This window comes from Scyliorhinus torazame, chromosome 15 (genome assembly GCF_047496885.1).
Source record: "Scyliorhinus torazame isolate Kashiwa2021f chromosome 15, sScyTor2.1, whole genome shotgun sequence".
NCBI classification, from domain to species: Eukaryota; Metazoa; Chordata; class Chondrichthyes; order Carcharhiniformes; family Scyliorhinidae; genus Scyliorhinus; species Scyliorhinus torazame.
In genome coordinates this window covers 145657432-145678413 of record NC_092721.1, presented here as the reverse complement: position 1 = coordinate 145678413, position 20982 = coordinate 145657432, and the positions used below count along the sequence as shown (strand labels likewise).

General features: G+C 46.1%; 1 protein-coding gene across 2 annotated transcripts in view; it reads left to right on the top strand.

Annotated features, from left to right (window-relative positions):
• The window catches only part of LOC140391874 (mitochondrial intermediate peptidase-like), a 180546-nt gene extending 166551 nt beyond the window's left edge, over nucleotides 1-13995 (top strand). For both annotated transcript variants that reach the window (XM_072476864.1, XM_072476865.1), the window contains exon 19: nucleotides 13688-13995. In XM_072476864.1, coding sequence (XP_072332965.1) covers nucleotides 13688-13785 — 98 coding nt within the window. In that variant the 3' untranslated portion in view covers nucleotides 13786-13995. The remainder of the gene's footprint in view (nucleotides 1-13687) is intronic.
• Nucleotides 13996-20982: the final 6987 nt, after the last annotated feature.

Here is a 20982-nt window from a genome sequence, read left to right as displayed (position 1 = left end):
GAGTTGGACACCCAAGAGGCCGCTGAATTACGTCCTAAAGCTTTTTTTGAGGTTGGAAAAGGCCATGTACAACAGCTGACGCGGTTCCGTGCATTTTCCTCGAATTTACTGTGTAGTGAAGTTGATGGGCTGGATTCGCTGGTCCCCTAGGCACGTGTTCCTTGGTGGCACACCGTTGGATGACAGCGGGATTCTATCCTGCTGCTTGCCAGTATGACTTCCCATTGAAGCCACCTCAAGCAGCCAGGAAACTCACGAAGAGGCGATTGAGGGAGGATCCTTGCAATGATCTCCCTTGTCGCAGACAGCAGGGAGACTTCTCTGGTTACCACAATCAGGTTGGGGGGGGGGGGGGGGGGTTGGTCCAGGAAGCTCATGTCTGGGGAGATGGGCATGGGATTGGTGGTCGACCCTCATTGCAGAAGAAAGAGCCAGAGGCGTCCTCCTGGTTGTGGTAAATTTTTAATGTCTCTCACTTCAGTGTCCACCATTGCCCCACTCTCCCTATTACCCTCTTTCTCCCCCCCCCCCCCCACCACCACCACACACACACAGTCCACACACCCCGCCCCCGTGCCCTCTCAGTGATCCTCGACATGCTTAGCCTTGCATGCTCTACTGTTGCATCCAAGTGTTTCCCCAGGATACGGCGTCATGAACAGGGTGAAACTCTGAGCTCGGCACTCCATAGCATGGGTCTGTGTTGCCAACCAGCGCCCCCTCCTGGGCAGTGCCCATAGGGCCCTGGGGTTCATCTCCGGCAGAGGGGGAGCTGGTTCGAGCCCCAGCTGCCCTGCGCCATCTGGCTCTGCCAGCCCTGGTGGCTCCCCAATGTCTGCACCATGGTGTTGACGCCCTCGGCGATGTCCCTCAGTGACTGGGACATGCTCTACAGCGCCTCGTCTTTTTCCATCTGAGACTGGGACATGTTCCGTAGCGCTTCATCAAGGTCCACTTGGTACTGAGTCACGTCCTCCATCAGGTCGGACATTCTACCGAGGCCCTCAGCCATGGCCGTCACTGACTGAGCCATGCCTTGGACATCTTCACTCATGCTGTTGACGTTGTGCACCAGGCTGACCACTGCAGTCACCACCCAGCGGTGTTGACCAGGGTGCTTTGAATTGCTGGCACCATCTCCTGTGCCCGTACACACTGGGACTCCTCAATTGACTATGGACATGCTGGAGCGTTATTGGCATACCCTCAGGATATCACCGCTGCATCCTACCGTCTGCACCATCTCCAGGTAAAGCTGGTCCAGAGGCTCAGCATCTGACTGGTACACAGCAGACCTCCGACTGCTGTCTTGCCTGGGCGTTCCTGCCTCCACCTGATGTACATCAACAACTGTATGGTGCTCACCAGATTGTGCCCCAGAAGCCTGACCACTACCGTTGTCCACTGAGGTGTGTATCCCTGCACTGGTAAGGGTGGGGATGACAGCTGTGACACATCGATGGTGGCATCCTCGGAGCTCTCGTGGGAGGCAAGTGGGGGGCCACCCCAGAGCGGCCAACGCCGTGAGCTGGAGATTCTGCGGGAGAATGGACATGTGGTCAGTTTGAGGGGTGGGTCAGTTTGTTTGGCATTAACAACTCACGTTTGACAGTCCATCTGGTATGGATGCGGTGGGTCCTCACCTCTGCGCTGTGCGCCGACCTTCAGATTGGTGACCGCTCTGACCTCGGTCACCCCGTCACCTGCAGGGCCTCCTCGAATGTGGTGAGATCTCTGATGTCCGCCGCTCATCTGGGCCCACTCCAGATGGTTGTGGGGCAACTTCTCCTGCGGGCACACAGAGAGGGCATTGTTAGCCACATGCGTGATTCACCGTGGGGGAGGTGGAGGGTTGCAGCATGGGTGGGCCTGGGCATGGCATGGCATGGTGTTGGGTGGGATGGTGCCAGCCTCATTCCCAAGGTGGGGTGGGGGGAAGGGAGGTCCAGTACCAACTCACCCGTGCAACCCGGTATAGGTCGTTGACTTTCTTGCGGCATTGTGTGCCATCCTCCTGGTCACACTGCCCGAGCTGACAGCCACTGCCACTTACTCCCAGACGCCACTGGCTGGCCCTCTGGGACTCTCGGGGGAACAGGACATCCCTTCAGTGGTAAATAGCCTCTCATCATTGTGAATATTCTAGTGGATCAGTATTTGGGATGTATTCTTAAGTCACTTCTTGCAGGTGAGTCTGATCAGCATGGATATGCTGATGGAGCATCAGTCATTTGATGTCCAAGTTTTTCTCCTAACATTTATAATGTCCCTCATCCCCTCGACCACCTCTAGAAGCCTTCTCACGTCTGCATCCCAAATCGTGGGCCAGTTGTCCCAGCGCCGCGGCTGTGAGCTGAGTGGGGTTGGCTGTGCAAGAGCAATTTAAGTGCTGCTCTACCTTTCTTTTAGATAAATTTAGAGCACCCAATTCTTTTTTCCCAATTAAGGGGTAATTTAGCATGGCCTGCACCTACCCTGCACATCCTTTTGGGTTGTGGGGGTGAGACGCACGCAAATTAGGAAAGAATGTGCAAACTCCACATGGACAGTGACCCGGGGCTAGAATCGAACCCGGCCCTCAGCGATGTGAGGCAGCAGTGCTAACCACTGCGACACCGTGCTGTCCACTGCTCTATCTTGTTAGCGGACGGCTGGCGAGCCCAGTCCTGGCGAATCAGCTGATGACCTATGAATTGCGGCGTGAAACCCATGGGGCCTCCTTAAACGAACGAAATAACATTGGATTGCAGTAACGGCCTCACCAGGCTGAGCACCGGGAAGCTCACGGCAATTCTGCTCGCTGCCATACTTAGAAACTTTTTCATTGAATCACATCCCAAGTCTGACTGTAACATTCCCTCAGTACTGCACCAAATTGCCATTGTAGCTGGTAAATAGCCTCTGATCATTGTGAATATTCGAGTGGATCAGTATTTGGGATGTATTCTTACGTCACTTCTTGCAGGAGAGTCTGATCAGCATGAATGTGCTGATGGAGCATCAGTCATTTGGTGTTCAAGTTTTTCGCCTAACATTTATAACGTCCCTCATAAGTGGGTGAAGGTAAAAGGTTCCTTATACCCAATTAATTTCAAACTCAATAGTACCAGGCGGATCATTGAAGAATCTGTTTGTTTCTTGAATTAGTCAGTGTCCTAGTGTTCATCCATGGAGCTCAGTCCTTTGAATGTGTCCACATTGAACTTGTGTTGATAATGATTGATTAGTTCACATGCAATCATCATCAAGATCGCTCTGTAGGATTTTTATTTTAAAAAAAATAAATAAATTTAGAGTTCCCAATTCATTTTTTCCCAATTAAGGGGCAATTTAGCGTGGTCAATCCACCTACACTGCACATCTTTAGGTTGTGGGGGTGAAACCCACGCAAACACAGGGAGAATGTGCAAACTCCACACAGACAGTGACCCAGAACCAGGATCGAACCTGGAACCTCGGCGCCGTGTGGCAGCCGTGCTACTTACTCACTGCGCCACCGTGATGCCCCACTCTGTAGGATTTTGGCTGCCTGCTGAGTCCACCATTTCTCCCAGCTTGCAAATTAAATTATATTCTAACTGCAATTCTGGTTCATTTATATGCATCCCTGGTTCATGCCAGCTTCATTTTCCTGAGTGGCAGATATTTCACATTAATTGTATTTATTATTATTAATATTTCTCTTGTGACAAATAGGTTATTTTTGGTTCATCCAGTCTCCTGTTTAGCATTACAATCTTTCAAAACAAAGTTTTAAATTCATGCTGTAGCCCTACAGGCATTGAGAGATACTTTAACCTCTCACAGCATTTCATAATAGGAGCAGCAAGTCCTGAATTGAAGGTTGTAAAACATCTATGCTTCTGGGCCTATACAATATAAAAGTTCTGAAGAAGAGTCATATTGGATTTGAAACGTTAACTCTGGGCGCAATCTAACGTAAAGGTTCCTATGTGTCATTTGTGGCAGGTTTTGCTGGGAGTTTCCCGCCAGCTCTGTTGGTGAGTTCCCCACCGCCATCTAACCACATTTAGTCACTTTTCTCGGCCTTGGAGAATTTAATGGCCACGTTGCGCTTAAGCGAGAGCATGATGAGGCCATTAAATCGCGGGAGTGCCCAAAATCTAGAACTGTGGCAGGCGTCGATCAGTTTGCGATCTAACCGGCTCGCTCCCATTGGAGAAATCAGGATCCTGCCTTAGCGTGGCGAGAAACTAATAATCATCACTTAAGCCTAATCTCCATACAATTAACAGGAGCGGCCCACTATCTAACATCCTCCCCAGCAAGTGGTCACACGGGCACCGATTAGTGCTACCTTTTAAAAACGTGAAACTGGTGGAAGGGCTGCTGCAGGGATCTGAGGAGGTGAGTAGCCATCTTCGCTACCAGGCAATGAGCCCGGGGCATGGGATTGCCGCCCAGACCCCAGTGCTCGGAGGGGGAAGTGGGGGAGCCTCCAGGTACCAGTCTCCATCAGGGGGGCAGGAGTGGCCGCCCATGGGCTGAGAGGGTTGGGAGGGGGGTGGAGATGAGTGTCTCAGAGCTTACGGGTCCGCAATGCCAGCACCTGGACCGTGGTGCTGGGGGCTACCCTGCACTATCTCAGACCGCCAAGTTGCCTCCGATGGCCCGGGTGCCATTCCGCCTGGTCCACATTTGTGTGGCCTAGTACTGAACGGCGCCCAGCTGGTGACTCCCTGGGGAGACCATTAGATGCCCAGAGGCCAGCAGATTCCCGGTGAGTACGCATTAGTAGATTTAAAACCTGCTGAGGAGCACGCAGCTTGGTCCTGCCCATTGTGGCTGTGATCCTGATCGCGCAACCTCATACGGCAAGGCGTTAACTGCCGGGAAGCCTGCGGGAGGCTTCTCACGGCATCTACAGGCCACATCGCGCTTCCGTTTGAACGTGGCCGGTTGATCGCACCCTCTGTTCCTCCGTCCACAGATGAAGCCGGACCTGCTGAGTTTATCCACTTTGTTTTTGTTTGAAAAATAGTACCGTCGTTTAAAAAGAATTTACATTAATCACTATTTACATTGTCTGAACCTTGACTTGAAGCAAGGATCTGTTGTTTTCCACGTCAGATGCTATTGCTGGTATTGAAAATGTGATGCAACATGAACCAACACAGGCATTTATTAGTTGATCCAAATTATTATATCTGCTTTCCCATATAAATGATGAACTGTTGAAGTTGCAGCAAGTTTAAATGAACTTGGTTCACTATTTAATTGGGCTCAGTCCTGCACTTCACAGAGAAGAATGTTAGCTGCACAGTAGCTCCAGGCAAGGGCGAGTCCATCTTGTTATGAGAATCTAGACTCTGATCTAATACGGATGCAATTCAAAATGAGCCACAGTCATCTGAATTTATGTAATTGCTATGTTGGATCAGTTACTGCAAAATCTGTCTTCATAATGCACTGGAAAAATGAAACATCTGAAAAAATCTTGGTGTCTGGTTGAAATAACACATTGAGGAAATGGTTTCCCTTATAGAGCTGCATAATTGCTAACTAACTCCCACAATTACTTAAAAGGTTTCTCTGCTGTGTTTGAGGTCTGCTGTTAGCTGTGGTTAGGGAAGAGGAAACCCAGTATTATGATGCTGGCAAGTTTACAAATGCAAAGTATTCACTTCAAAAGCTGACCGCTGACAAACCATGTTATTATAAAGCTTTGTTCTTGTGGAATGGCACCAGTTTATTCCGTTCATGTATATCCAAAGTAGAGAATAATTTAAATTTGAATGCATAATCAGTATTGACATCATGGCTTAAGCTCTTGCTCTGCCTCTGAAATTAATGAGTCCCAATAGTTATGATGGGCTTGGGTGATGTGATAGGTAAGCACGGTAGCACAAGTGGTTAGCACTGTGGCTTCACAGCACCAGGGTCCCAAGTTCAATTCCCCGCTGGGTCACAGTCTGTGCAGAGTCTGCACGTTCTCCCCGTGTCTGCGTAGGCTTCCTCCGGATGCTCCAGTTTCCTCCCACAGTCCAAAGACGTGCCGGTTAGGTGAATTGGCCATGATAAATTGCCCTTAGTGACCAAAAAGGTTGGATGGGGTTATTGGGTTACGGGGATATGGTAGAAGTGAGGGCTTAAGTGGGTTGGTGCAGACTCAATGGGCTGAATGGCCTCCTTCTGCACTGTATGTTCTATGTTCTAAGCTTATACAACAACAGTCTGGCTTTATGTTACTGTAGTAAAGCAACCAAGCGTGCTTTTATACCATAATTTGTATGGTCATCAAATATTCATGGGAAAAGAGCAGTCAGCTGTCAATTTTCCAAACTGGTATGCTTGGAAATATGGGCAGAGTCTTTCATATTTGCTCACTTCACACCACCTGCTATTTGCCATGGATGGAAAATGTTGGCTATGGAATCAAAAAGATGAACATTTAGATTATATTTTCACTTGAGGCACCATTTCCCAATATTTTGTTGTGTAGGGCAAGAATTTTAAGTGGCAGTGATCTAAAATGTATCTTCAGGTTTGCTAAGAATTCTGCCATTGACCAACTTGATTTCAAGAGCAAAATAAATAAGCTGATTTTGCAGGTTGTTGTGATTCTCCCTTCTCAAAATATCGCAGTCAGACTCTCCTTTTAAAGTGTCAAGTGCTCACAGTTGAGCTTCTTTCACAGTCAATTTGACATGCCCACAGTTTTGAATTTTTTTCTAATCTCTAATTTACGGTTTATGAATTTTGTATTTTTTCTAGTCCTATGATTGTCGTTCAAGTTAAGTATCTTTTTTATTTTAACCTTACTGATGCTTTTCATTGTTTCAAAGATCGATATTAAGTTTCTCCTGTTTTCATTTTGCTTTGAAAGTAAATTGAATTACTTGAGATTTTCAAAACTTGGTACTGATACCTTGAATCACCTGATCAGTCTCTGGGGCCTTTCCAATGAAATACGGTGACCATCACTCGGGAATAAGTCTCACTATTAATTTGTACAATAATAATAATCGCTTATTGTCACAAGTAGGCTTCAATGAAGTTACTCTGAAAAGCCCCTAGTTGCCCCATTCCGGCACCTGTTCGGGGAGGCCAGTACGGGAATTGAACCTGTTCTGCATTACAAGCCAGCTGTTTAACTCACTGTGCTAAACCAGCCCCTGATTATGATACAGTAGTCTCTTGTCCAATGGCTTTTTGTGATAACATTTCTTTTATTTTGGGAATTTAAACTTTCCTTGATTAATGGAAAAGAGACTGGGGTAGTAATTAACATGGAGTAGTTTCCACTCTGTTCCTGGCAATGATTTTGGTGGTGAACAAGGCTCCCACTAGATTCTGACAGAACCTCATTAATAAATGTAAATCAGGGTTATATGATATGAGTCCGAATGTGTCAGTGCACTTTTCACGTGGACATAATCTGATCAATGAGGTGAAACATTTCTGTATACCCAGCTACACAGACCTTGTATAGTTTGGGCTCTCTTTAAGAATTAGTGACAACATAAAACCGCTTTGATATTGGCATCGTCCAGGTAACTGGTATGAAAAATGTGAAACTTGTATTGCTGTAGAAGGATTAAACAGTCTCAAGTCCTAATGAGGGTAAATTTCGGCTTTTCATTTTTGTGGCAAAACCCTTTTTTTGTATATGCTGAAAACCGACCTCGTTGGCGTAGATTAAGCAAAATATTACTTTTTTTCTGACATGTATTAGCAGACCTCCATGAACCTATGTTGAGAGCTGATGGATATCAAGGTGCAGTGAATGCAGGAATTGATCAAGAAGAACATATCACCAAGATTGCTCAATTTCACAACCATTAATTTAATTGGACAGAAATTGTACGTGTTTTAACTTTACAGGCTAATCTCTTACATGGAATTTGTTGAAAGCCTTCTGAAAGTCCAAATAAGCCACATCTACTGGCTCCTCCTCATCGACTCTACCAGTTACATCCTTGAAGAATTCCAGTAGATTTGTTAAGCATGATTCCCTTTCGTAAATCCCTGCTAACTCTGTCCGAATCTGCCATTGTTTTCTAAGTGACTTGCATCTTGGAGGTGGTGGAAAGACTTTGGGGAGTCACTTGTCACAGAACACCCAGGGCGGGATTCTCCGGTCGCCAAAGCCAAAATCGCTTTCGGCGATCGGCCGGAGAATCCCCGTTCATGACCAAATCGGGAGCGGCACGCTTTTGTGATGCTCCGCCCCCTCTAAGGCGGCGGACTCAGAGTATGCCGCGCGCCGTACCGATGGACTCAGGACATTGCCTGAGGCCCACCCCCGATGCTCCGGCCCCAACCAGCCGAGTTCCCGACGGCGTGGGTCTCTGATGGTCTCACGCGTCGGGGACTCGGCATGGGAGCTGCAGACTCAGTCCAGCACTGCCACTGTCAGGGGAGGGTTGATTTGCGGGCAGGGGGGGCCTTTATCAAGGGCTGGATCACTGTTGGGGGGTGATCCAGGGCTCGCGAGCCAGCCAAAGGGGTGGGGGGACGATTTCAGGCCGGGTCCGCGAGCGGCCAGCGACATATTGCGTGGCCGATGCCTTGCGCATGCGCAGCCACGGACCTGGCAATTCTCCGGGCTGTATCGGCAGCTAGAGCCGCGTACTTTATGCTGTCGTCCTGCTAGCCCCCAGCTACATGGAGAATCACTGGCCGCTTCGCGCCGAATCTTCGGGCGTAAAACGCCACCGTTCCCACGCCGGCGGGAGGACATAGCCTCACAATCGGAGATCCAACCCCTTTGATCTGCTCTTGTAGATACAATATTTATGTGGTTAGCTTCAGTTAGATTTCTGATCATAGTTGACTCCAAGGATGTTGAAGTGGGGTTCCAACTGTGGTAATACATCGAACATAGAACAGTACAGCACAGTACAGACCCTTCGGCCCACGATGTTTTGCCGACCATTTATCCTAATCTAAGATCAACCTAACCTACACCCCTTCAATTTACTGCTGTCAATGTGCCTGTCCAAGAGCCGCTTAAAAGTCCCCAATGACTCTGACTCCACCACCTCCGCTGGCAGTGCTTTCCACGTATCCACCACTCTCTTTGATAAACAACCCATCTCTGACATCTCCCCTATACCTTCCTCCAATCACCTTAAAATGATGTCCCCTCGTGACAGCCATTTCCGCCCTGGGGAAAAGTCTCTGGCTATCCATTCTATCCATGCCTCTAATCACCTTGTACACCTCTATCAAGTCACCTCTCTTCCTTCTTCGCTCCAGTGAGAAAAGCCCTAACTCTTACAACCTTTCTTCATAAGACATGCCCTCCAGTCCAGGCAGCATTCTGGTTAATCTCCTCTGTACCCTCTCCAAAGCATCCACATTCTTCCTATTATGAAGCGACCAGAACTGGACACACTATTCCAAGTGTGGTCTAACTAGGGTTTTAGAAAACTGCAGCAAAACCTCGCCACTCTTAAACTCAATCCCCCTGTTAATGAAAGCCAACACACCATACACTGCCTTAACAACCCTATAAACCTGGGTGGCAACTTTGAGAGATCTATGTACGTGGACCCCAAGATCCCTCTGTTCCTCCACACTTCCAAGAATCCTGCCTTTAACCCTGTATTCAGCATTCAAATTTGACCTTCCAAAATGAATCACTTCACATTTATCTAGGTTGAACGCCATCTGCCACTTCTCAGCCCAGCTCTGCATCCTGTCAATGTCCTGTTGTAACCTGCAACAGCCCTCAACACTATCTACAACTCCCCCAACCTTCGAGTCATTGGCAAACCTACTAACCCCCCCCTTCCACTTCCTCATCTAAGTCATTTATAAAAACCACAAAGAGCAGAGGTCCCAGAACAGATCTCTGCGGGACACCACTGGTCACTTTCCATCCACTACTTTCCATCCACTACCACTCGCTGTCTTCTTTTGGCCATGATGTGGAGATGCCAGCGTTGGACTGGGGTGAGCACAGTAAGAAGTCTTACAACACCAGGTTAAAGTCCAACAGGTTTGTTTCAAACACTAGCTTTCGGAGCACTGCTCCTTCCTCAGGTGAATCTTTTGGCCAGCCAATTCTGTATCCAGACAGCCAAATGTCCCTGTATCGCATGCCCCCTAACTTGAATGAGCCTACCATGGGGAACCTTATCAAATGCCTTACTGAAATCCATATACACCACATCCACTGCCTGACCTTCATCAATATGTCTCGTCACATCTTCAAAGAATTCAATGAGGCTTGTGAGGCATGGACTGCCCCTCACAAAGCCATTCTGACTATCTTTAATCAAACTATGTTTTTCTAAATAATCATAAATCCTATCTCAGATACATTTCCAATATTTTGCTCACCACAAACGTAAGATTGATGGGTCTATAATTCCCAGGGATTTCCCTATTCCCTTTCTTGAACAGGGGAACAACATTCGCCTCCCTCCAATCATCCGGTACTACTCCACTGGAGAGTGAGGACGCAAAGATCATCGCCAACGGTGCAGCAATCTCCTCCCTTGCTTCCCGTAGTAACCTTGGGTATATCCCGTCAGGTCCAGGGGACTTATCCATCCTGATGCTTTTCAAAATTTCCAGCACATCCTTCTTCTTAATATCAACCTGTTTGAGTCTATTAACCTGGTTTACACTGTTCTCATGGGCAACAAGGTCCCTCTCTCTAGTGAATACTGAAGCAAAGTATTCATTTAGGGCCTCCCCCATCTCCTCAGACTCTAGGCACAAGTTCCCTCCAATATCCCTGATCGGACCTACTCTCACTCTGATCATCCTCTTATTTCTCACATAAATGTAGAACGCCTTGGGGTTTCCCTAATCCTTCCCGCCAGAGCTTTTTCATGCCCCCTTTTAGCTCTCCTCAGTCCATTTTTGAGTTCCTTCCTGGCTACCTTGTAACCCTCTAGAGCCGTGCCAGATCCTTGCTTCCGCAACCTTACGTAAGCTTCCTTCTTCCTCTTGACTAGAAGCTTCACTTCTCTTGTCATCCAAGGCTCCTTCACCTTACCATTCCTTCCTCATATCAATGGGACAAAACGATCCAGCACTCGCAGCAAGTGCTCCTTAACAATCCCCACATTACTGTTGTGCATTTCCCCAAGAACAATTATTCCCACTTTATGCTGCTCAGCTCCTGTCTAATAGCAGTATAATTTCCCCTCCCCCAATAAAATACCTTCTCATACTGTCTGGTCCTATCCCTCTCCATGACTATGGTAAAGGTCAAGGAGTTGTGGTCACTGTCACCAAAATGCTCTCCGACCGAGACATCTGACACCTGGCCTGGTTCATTGCCGAGCACCAAGTCCAATATGGCCTCCCCCTAGTCGGCCTATCTACATATTGAGTCAGGAATCCTTCCTGTACACACCTGACAAAATCTGCTCCATCCAAACCAATTTGCACTAAGGAGGTTCCAGTCAATATTAGGGAAGTTGAAGTCACCCATGACAACAACTCTGTTACTTCTGCACCTTTCCAAGATCTGCCGCCCAATCTGTTCCTCTATTTCTCTGCTGCTATTGGGGGGTCTATAGAAAACTCCCAATAAAGTGACTGCTCCTTTCTTGTTTCTGACTTCCACCCATACTGACTCAGTAGACAAACCCTCCTCAACTACCTCCTTTTCTGAAGCTGTGATACACTCCCTAATTAACAGTGAATGTCAAGGAGAAATGCTTGCACTCTTCTTTTGGAGATGGTCCTTTGTACTGGAAAAAGCCCTTATTTTATTTTGTGAAAAATCCCTTCAAGACAAGTGGGGCAGGGAGTATTTTGAAAGAGGGTTAACTGGTTTACTGATTGTGACATCATTAAATTCCAAGAAATGCCTATGTGCCCTGGGCACAAACAGCGAAGACGCAATGGGGTAAATAGAATGCTAAGTGTAGCGGGGGTGGGTCAGCCTGTGTTTTCTGACCACACAGAATTCATGTGAGCAAAGAACAAGCATGGTTGTTTCCAAATGGAAGTTTTCTGTTTGCAATTCTTCAAACATATCTGGTGTTGAAGCAAGTCTAGAGCAGAGACTGTTACTGTGCGTTAAACAGCTGGAAAGAGCAGAGAGCTGAAGACAAGATGGGCAATGGATTAGGCAAGACCCATTGATGCTTTTTTAGTGGTGCCAGAGCCCACCAGACTGTCGGAAGGGGTCAGAGGAGGAGTCCCTGGGGATTGTGTGTCTTCAGGATTATCGTGATCTGAGTGAGAGAGGGATCATAGACATGCATCTTGTCAGTTGTAACTGTATCCTTACACTTGGGATAGAATGCTGCTGCTGGTGAATCTGATTTAAGGGCTAAAACAATCGATTGGGAAGTGTGAGACCCTACAAGGCAGAGGCTAAGTTAGAAAGAGGGTAAGATCACATGTGGTCCCATATTTGTGCCGGAAGGAAATTGAGTGCTTTTAAATACGATTAGTGAAATTGACCTTTTTATTTGAAATACCCTTCACCAGTTAATTTAATGCTGATTTCAGTTGGCTTGTTGCAGTATAAGTTTTAAAAAGTGAAACTGTGCTCAGTGGCTTTCTTTCTGTTGACATTGTGGGGATTCCTTTTTAAAAAGTTATTAGTCTCCATGGGGATCATAATAAAAGCTTTTAAAGTAACCAATATTGGATTTAGCCGCTGATAATAAGTATTTGACATGTTCTCTAATTGTTTGCTGTTACGTTTTAAATAAAGTGGAGAATGAATAGCACAAAATGAAACTGTTTATCTTGACTTAACATGTGATGAGTCTGCCATGGATATTTCCTATTTAATGGCTCACTTAATACAAACTATATAGAATGAGGGTCTGATAGTATATCAGAATGACCTGACCATATTGACCTTTCAGCAGTGCAAGCAATATAGATACACATTTGGGCTGGCTTGTTTACATTGCCTTTCTAGCACTTTTGAAAAGGGCTTGCTGTCAAGAATGTGATTTAAAGAAATGGCATGTTTAAAGATAAATCTCGGGAAAATACATTTTATTCAAAGTATTCCTATTTTAGAGTGAATAAAATGTATACGGAATTCTTTGTCACTTACCTGGATAGGAATATGAATTTTATAGATCGAACATTTTGATTATCATTAACATTTCATCATCCTCGGATCTTAAATATCATAGAATCCCTACAGTGCAGAAGGGGGCCATTTGGCCCAAGTCTGCACCGACTATTTGAAAAACCACCCCACACAGACCCAATCCCTGTCCTATCTCTGTAACCCCACCTATCCTTTGGACACTTGGGGGAAATTTTACATAGCCAATCCACCTAACCTGCACACATTTGGACAGTGGGAAGAAACTCAGAACACCCAGAGGAAACCCACACAGACACGGAGAGAATGTTCAAACTCCACACAGTCACCCGAGGTCAGAATCAAACCTGGACCCTTGGCGCTGTGAGGCAGCAGTGCTAACCACTGAGCCACCGTGTTGGTTCCATTATTTGAATTTCAGATTTAAATATAGTATTTGGGGTAATGATTCTTCTATATAACTGGATCTTGACAATGTCAGAATAACCATGCAAGCTGTGTCAAAAGAGACAAAAATGTAATGCTAAAAGAAAATGATTGATCAAAGATGTAATTGCACTTGAGAAATAGAACAGAGTACAACTGAAGTTGATCTTCAAAGGAAGTGATTTATATGAGAGATTATTTTAATAGGTATTATGAACAAAGCTGAAATCTGTAATTATAATCTTTTATTTGCAGACATGCTTCAGAAGAAACCTTCAATGGATGACTTTGTTGATGCCTTGGTGTCAGACCTGGATTTAAACTTTGAAACATTCTTTATGGACTCTGAATAACTAAAATAAAAATCTGCGGGATGTTTGAATTATATCAGCATCCTTGAAATAACACTGAAGCGTTTTAATATATGTGTGTGTGTTTGTATATATTGTGATTTATAAACATAATTCCAATGCCATTAACATATTTTGTATTGTTTCAAATCTAATTTAACTGTTTTAGTTTTCATTAAAGTACATCTTCCTTTTGGAATACCAGCTTCTCAATTTTGTTGAAGGATGAGTGTTTTTAATATTTCAGAATGTTAGTTTTACAGATTAAACCTGGCTTGCCTGTGCACATGAGTAAATGCTGGAATCACTTTATTCCAGTTACATTTGTTGTTTACTGTAATGGTGATGTTATTGAATATTGCATGACTGCCTGCACAATTTACATTGCCTACAAGAGTAATCAGGATTTTTGTCGGCATAGACCGGTGACTATGGAGTCTCGAGGCCAATTTTTCGCAAATATATCAAACTGGATGCAGATGTTCTGGTTTATCAAATAAATTAGGCTAAAACCACCTCTTCCACCTCTTCAATCCCATAATGAATAAACCAGCAGATTAATGAGTAGCAATTCAATGAGCTACAGTTTAGGCACCCCACCTTAATTGTAAAAAAAAAACCTACTCTATATAATTGTTTGTTCTATAAATTCCAGTCACAGCTTTGAAGTGTTGTCCATTTTGACAACTATTGATAGATATAATGAGCATCATACAGTTCATAGTGCAGCTATAAATTCATTATTTTGTTCTTGGATGTACGGTTTTGTACCTTACCCAAAGCTAATAGCAGATCAGAAATGTATTTTCTTTAATGACCTTGAGGTGCATCTAATTGCATATGTTTTATACTAGTGTTTTTACTTGATAATGCATTGTTGGTAATGGTATGACATTTCATCTAGCTGCTGTTTATATATCTTACAATGACAAACTGTGTGCATAATCTTACCCATTTTCTATAAAAGAAAATTGCTCATTCTTGTTAAATTCACACCACATGCACTTGAATGTTATTCGACTTTCTGGGGCAGTCACCTGCTGAATGCACAGGTGAAAATGTGGTGACGTTGGAAGTAGAGTTTCTACTTCTAATTTGTTTTAATCTAGAATACTTTTATTTACCTGTCTGAACTGTTACAATCTGTCTGTTTAAGATCAGGTGCTGTATCAGCACAGAGGCTAGACAGACTGTTTTCTTCTGAACACAAGGAACGCATTGAATGGCAGAGCAGGCTCGATGGGCCAAATGGCCTAATTCTGCTCCTACATCTTAGGGGCTGTTTGTATATCCTTTGATTCCTGATTCCATGGGGAGTTCAAGGCTATGCCTTAGGCTGCCGAATTCCCCTCCTAAACCCCTCTGTTGCTCTGCTCCTCTCACCTCCTTTAAAATATTCCTTAAAACCAAAGTCCTCTTTACCAATAACTGGAGTCTAGCACCAAAATTGGGAGAGCTGTTCCACAAACTAGCCAAACAACAGTCTGACATGGTCATACTCACGGAATCAGACCATACAGACAATGTTAAACAGTTGGGTGGGAGTTGTCCTGTGAGTCCACAAATTTGCCCCATAACTTCCGATCTCCAGTAGATTGTACCCTGGGGGATACCCCAAAGATGCACTGGGGGGGTCCAACCTTCCTGGAGGTCCCCAGATGAAGATTACACAGTAATTGCCCAGGAAGTTCAACCTCCGTTGGGCAATTACCCAGCACTGGGAATCATCCGATACTCCGATTTGAATCACAATCTTCAGATGGTTCCAATTGTCTTACAGGAATAATTGACCAGAAAAAGTTAGAAATATTAACGCCACTTCTAATCCATGGATAATTACAGTATTGACCCCTCCCAATCCTCACAGGACACCCTGAATGGCTTCCCTCTAGCCCCACGACCAACCCCCACTGACCACCAAATAACCTCCCATGACTAACCACTTGACCACCCTCTCTAGCTAGAGACCCTCCGTCACCCCACGGACCACCGACCCCCACCCCCCTCCCCATGACTATCCGACAACCCATAAACCACCTGTCATCTTCTCCCATCCCCATGACTACCTAATCCTACCACCCATCATGCACACTTACCTTAAACACACCTCCCCAGCTTCTCAAAGTTGCTGGACCTATAAACCTACCTGCTTTACGGCAGCCAATGCCATTAAAAATGGTGCATGTCTTCCTTTCGTTGGGCTCTCCTGCACTCCACTGAGAGGATTTCTGGACAGTTACACTGCATAGTCCTTACCTGGACTGAATTGGATGCTTGGATGAGAAAGATGCACCTGCATTTTAGTGTAAGTAAATAAGAGCGGAGTAGTAATCTGACTGATTTCCATTCCATGGGAGTTATTGCCCATTTACTCTGGACCCCATGAAGCTTCATGACATCAGGCCAAACAGGGACAAGGAAACCTGCTGATTTCCACCCATGCCTCATCCAGCTGACAAATCCGTTTTGTTCATGTTGAACAGCACTTGGATGGTGGCAAAGACACACAATGTAATCTGGGTATGGGACTTCAATGTTAATCCCCAAGATTAGCTCAGTAGCATCACTACCGATCGAGCTGGCCAAGTCCAGAATGAGATATCTACTGGACTGGACCATGGCGGGGGACGAGGGGGGGAGACGGGACGGACCGATAAGACATAAAAAGTAACTAACCTTCCACAATGAAGAGAAAGCCAGCACATCAGTGCAAAAGACAAGGCTGAAATATTTGTAATGTTCTTCAGACAGAAATGTCAAGTGATCTATCTCCGCATGCACTTGAGGTCTCCAACATCATGGGTGCCAATTTTAAGCCAAATTGATTAACTCCACGTGATATCAAGAAACTGCTAACACATTGGATACTAGGAAGGAGAGCTCCATAAATCCTCGGGGAAAGACAGAACATGCTCCCTTTTTAAAGCTCTAGTTGCCATTTGGCAAGTTTAAAGGTCCAGTTTGCAAGTTATTGAATGAATGTTAGTGGATGAATGAATGGTAAGAGGTGGGGAAGCGAATAGGTGGGTGGGATGGCAAATAGATGAGGTGGATAGGGTGAGTAGTGTTGGATTGGAGGGTAATTGAAAGGTTGCTGGAACTGGTCGGGTGGTCAAGGGTCGATGGGGATGAGGGGGGGGGGGGGGAGTGGTGATTGGGGAGTCACTTGTTATTGCCTAGATGTTAGATAGGGTGGCAAGGTAGCACATGTGGATAGCACTCTGGCTTCACAGCGCCAGGGTCCCAGGTTTGATTCCCCGCTGGGTCACTGTCTGTGCGGAGTCTGCACCTTCTCCCCGTGTCTGCGTGGGTTTGCTCCGGTTTCCTCCCACAGCCCAAAGACGTTCAGGTTAGGTGGATTGGCCATGCTAAATTGCCCTTAGTGACCAAAAAGGTTAGGAGGGGTTATTGGGTTACGGGGATAGGGTGGAAGTGAGGGCTTAAGTGGGTCGGTGCAGACTCGATGGGCTGAATGGCCTCCTTCTGCACTGTATGTTCAATGCCTACGTGGGTTTCCTCCCACAAGGACGAAAGATGTTCTGTTAGGTAATTTGGACATTCTGAATTCTCCCTCGGTGTACCCGAACAGGCGCCGCAATATGGCGACTAGGGGATTTTTACAGTAACTTCATTACAGTGTTAATGTAAGCCTACTTGTGACAATAATAAAAGATTAGATTAACATTTAATCTGTCTAACATTTCCTGGGTAACTGTTCAGTTAGGTCCTACAAAACTTTCCAAAGCCTCCAACTCTAGCTCAGAAGACCCCGAGAAGCAGGCACATTGCACATTGGAAGCTGAGACTTCCCAGGCAATTCTTGTAATTCCATGTAAGTCCACACATCAGGAGCTCTACAAGGTTCCAACTTGTATCTTCAGTCCTATGTCCAGTCTCCAGTGATCTGGAGACCAGGAGTTCTGGGCCAATATAAATCATGGGGAAAACCTTCCATGGGTTGGAGCCATACCTGCCACAAAGGAAGATGGTTAATGGAGGCCGTTCATCTTGCTCCAGGATATCACTACATGAGTTCCTCAAGGTCGTGTCCTAATCCCAACTGTCTTCAGGTGCTGCATCAATGAATTTTCCTTATGAATTTTGAATGGTCATAAGTGGGGATGTTCATCGACGACTGCACAATGTTCAGGATCGTTTGCAACTCCTCAGATACTGAAGCAGACCTTGTCCATTTGCTGAAAGACCTGGACAAGATTCACGCATGGTTGATGCGTGGCAAGCACAGTACCAGACAATGACTGTCTGACTGTCTCCAACTATATGGATTTTAACCATCTACCCATGATATTCAATAGCATTACCACCGTTGAATCTCCACTATCAACATCCTGGGGTGTTACCATTGACCAGTAATTAAACTGGACCAGCCATATGAATAATATGGCTGCAGAGACTGGAAATTCTGTAGTGAATAGCTCACCTATCTCCCAAAATCTATCCACCAACTACAAGGCAAAAGTCAGTAATGTCTTGGAATACTCTCCACTTGGCTGGCTGAGGGCAGCTCCACAACACTCAAGAAGCTCAACATCATCCAGAACAAAGCCTATTTGATCGGCACCCCGCCCACAACCTTAAACATTTACTCCCTCCACCACTGATGCATAGTGGCAGCACCTATATAAACCTGCACTGCCAAGCCTCTGATAGCATCTTCCAAACCTGTAATCTCTCGTGCCTAGAAGGACAAGAGCTGCAGGCACATGAGAGCATAATCACGTGCACGTTCTCCTCAAAGCCACACACCATCCTGACATTGAATTATGTAGCTGTTTCTTCACTGCTGGATCAACTACCTGGAACTTCCTAACAGTGCTGTGGGTTTACGTACACTGTACAGACTGCAGAGGATCAAGAAGGCAGCTCACCACCATCTTCTCATGGGCAATTAGGAAATGCTGCAACTTACATAAATTTTATTTCAACCAGAATCTGAAACACACATTCTATCCCTTCCTACATTCCATTTCCTTACTGAGTTGTATTGCCTCCCAGGAATACTTGTATTTAACTCCTTGATTCCATCAATCCCCCTGTCCCATATCCTTCAACTGTACTACTCCCCGCTACTTTAAGTTCCTGAGACACCAGCTGTGACTGTATCCCTACACTTCTGGACACAATCCCACCCATAATCACCTTTTTTGTCACAACTTCTGTGCATTATTTTTCTGCCTTCGCATTCATTTTCCTTACGCTTTTATGAATCACCTTGTAATATTTTTATGTTTAAAAACATTACATACGTCCATGGTGTTGTTGATTGCAGTTGCTAACAAATATTTAAAGCCACACTCAGCATATGGAATTTTTCCCCATCCCTATCTTAATGAAGGAATTTTGTTTTAAAACATTGCAAAGTAGCACTGTGGAAACACATTGGCAGAAATGCTGGGCGAGATTCTCCGTCCCGGCGCCCCCCGCTGACAGCAGGATCCTCCGTCCCGGCAGCTGGCCAATGGGGTTTCCCATTGTGGGTACCCGACACTGCGGAAAATCTGCGGGGGGGAGTGCGCTGCCGCTGAAACAGAGGATCCCGCCGACGAAGAATCCGGTGTCTTTCAGGTGACAAGTCAAACTTAGACTCCACATCTGTTTTTCAGGCAGATGGAAAAGATCGTGCAAAGCCAGGAAGTTACCTCTGGTTAACATCCATCAATCAATACAATCAACACAGCTTAATTGGCCATATATCAAACTTCCTGTTTCCGGCATCTTGCTATGTTCAAATTTGCTGGCAAGTGTCCCTACAAAAAATGTTGACTACGCAAGAGCAGTTTGTTGGCTATTAAGTGCTTTGGGATATTTCAAGTGTATAAAAGGCACTACATAAATCCAAATTCATTTTTTCCCTGGTTTATACTTCAGGTATGTTATATAAATAACAGCAAGAACATAGAGCAGAAATTATGGCCGGGATTCCCCAATCTCGCGGCCAAGTTCTGATGCCGCATGAAAAGCAGCGCCAACCACTCCGGCGTCGATGGTCCTCGATCATCAGGTATGCTCCCTTTCCTAGAGGGCTAGGTCGGTGCCGGAGTGGTCCCCGCAGCTCCAGCCGTCGGGCACGGCCGGCGCAAGTTCACGCATGCACGCTACGACCGGCATGAATCCACGCATGCGTGCCACGGCCAGCGTGATTCCGTGATGCGCGTGGGTTCCCGTCTCCGCGCTGGCCCCCGGGCAATAATGCAGAGCCCTACAGGGGCCCGGTGCGGAGGAACATAGGCCTCCACGGAACCAGCCTGCCCACCGATCGGTAGGCCCCGATCGCGGACCAGGCTCTGTGGAGGCCCCACCCCCCCGGGATCGGATCCCCCCCGCCCTGCACACAGAACCTCCAGGTCCCACCGTGTGGACCATACGTGACCCACGCCGGCAGGACTCGGCCGAACTCGGCGGCCACTCAGCCCATCGGGGCTCGGAGAATCCCCGGGGGGCCGCTTTCAACGGCCCGCGACCAGCGCGGCGGCGATCCCGCGGTGCCCAAGAATCAGCGAGTGGGAGTCGGGGCAGTGTGGTGCAATTCTTGCGCCCCCCCCCAGGATAGTTCGACCCGGCGCGGGAACGGAGAATCCCGGCGATATCTCTAACAGAATCCTACAATGGTGAGGCCCTAACAGGTGATGGATTAATTTGACTTGTTAGATAACGACCATATTTCAAGTTCTGAAACTGAAGTGGTCATGTGAAATTTCAAAATGTGAACATAAGAAAGTCTAGTTTTACACACAACAAAGAGGCATGATTGTAATGTCCTAGATATTATTAGAGTGTGGTATAAGTCCTCAGTAATGCTTGCACCCTGCCTGCCCCCACTGTCAAATTCTAAACTACATAGACGTTTATTAAAGAATGCGACATGCAGCAATGAATCTAATTGTTAAATTCTATGAAGACCTGACCCTTATTGATTCTAGCGAAGTTAAGATTGGCAGCCTGCCAAGATTGGGGTTATAATGTAACTCAAGGGTTGTAAAAATTCCTGTTGACTTTGATCTGGAATTATCTGTATGAACTCACGTTATCAAATGCTATTGTTCCGTCACCCTGAGCGAGTGCGCGGTCAATTCCAGCCCCACAGGCCCCGGAGTCCCAACATCCGTGAATTAACCAATAATTCATATGACGTTTCTGAGATCTTTTGATTTAATTTGATTTGATTTATTATTGTCACAT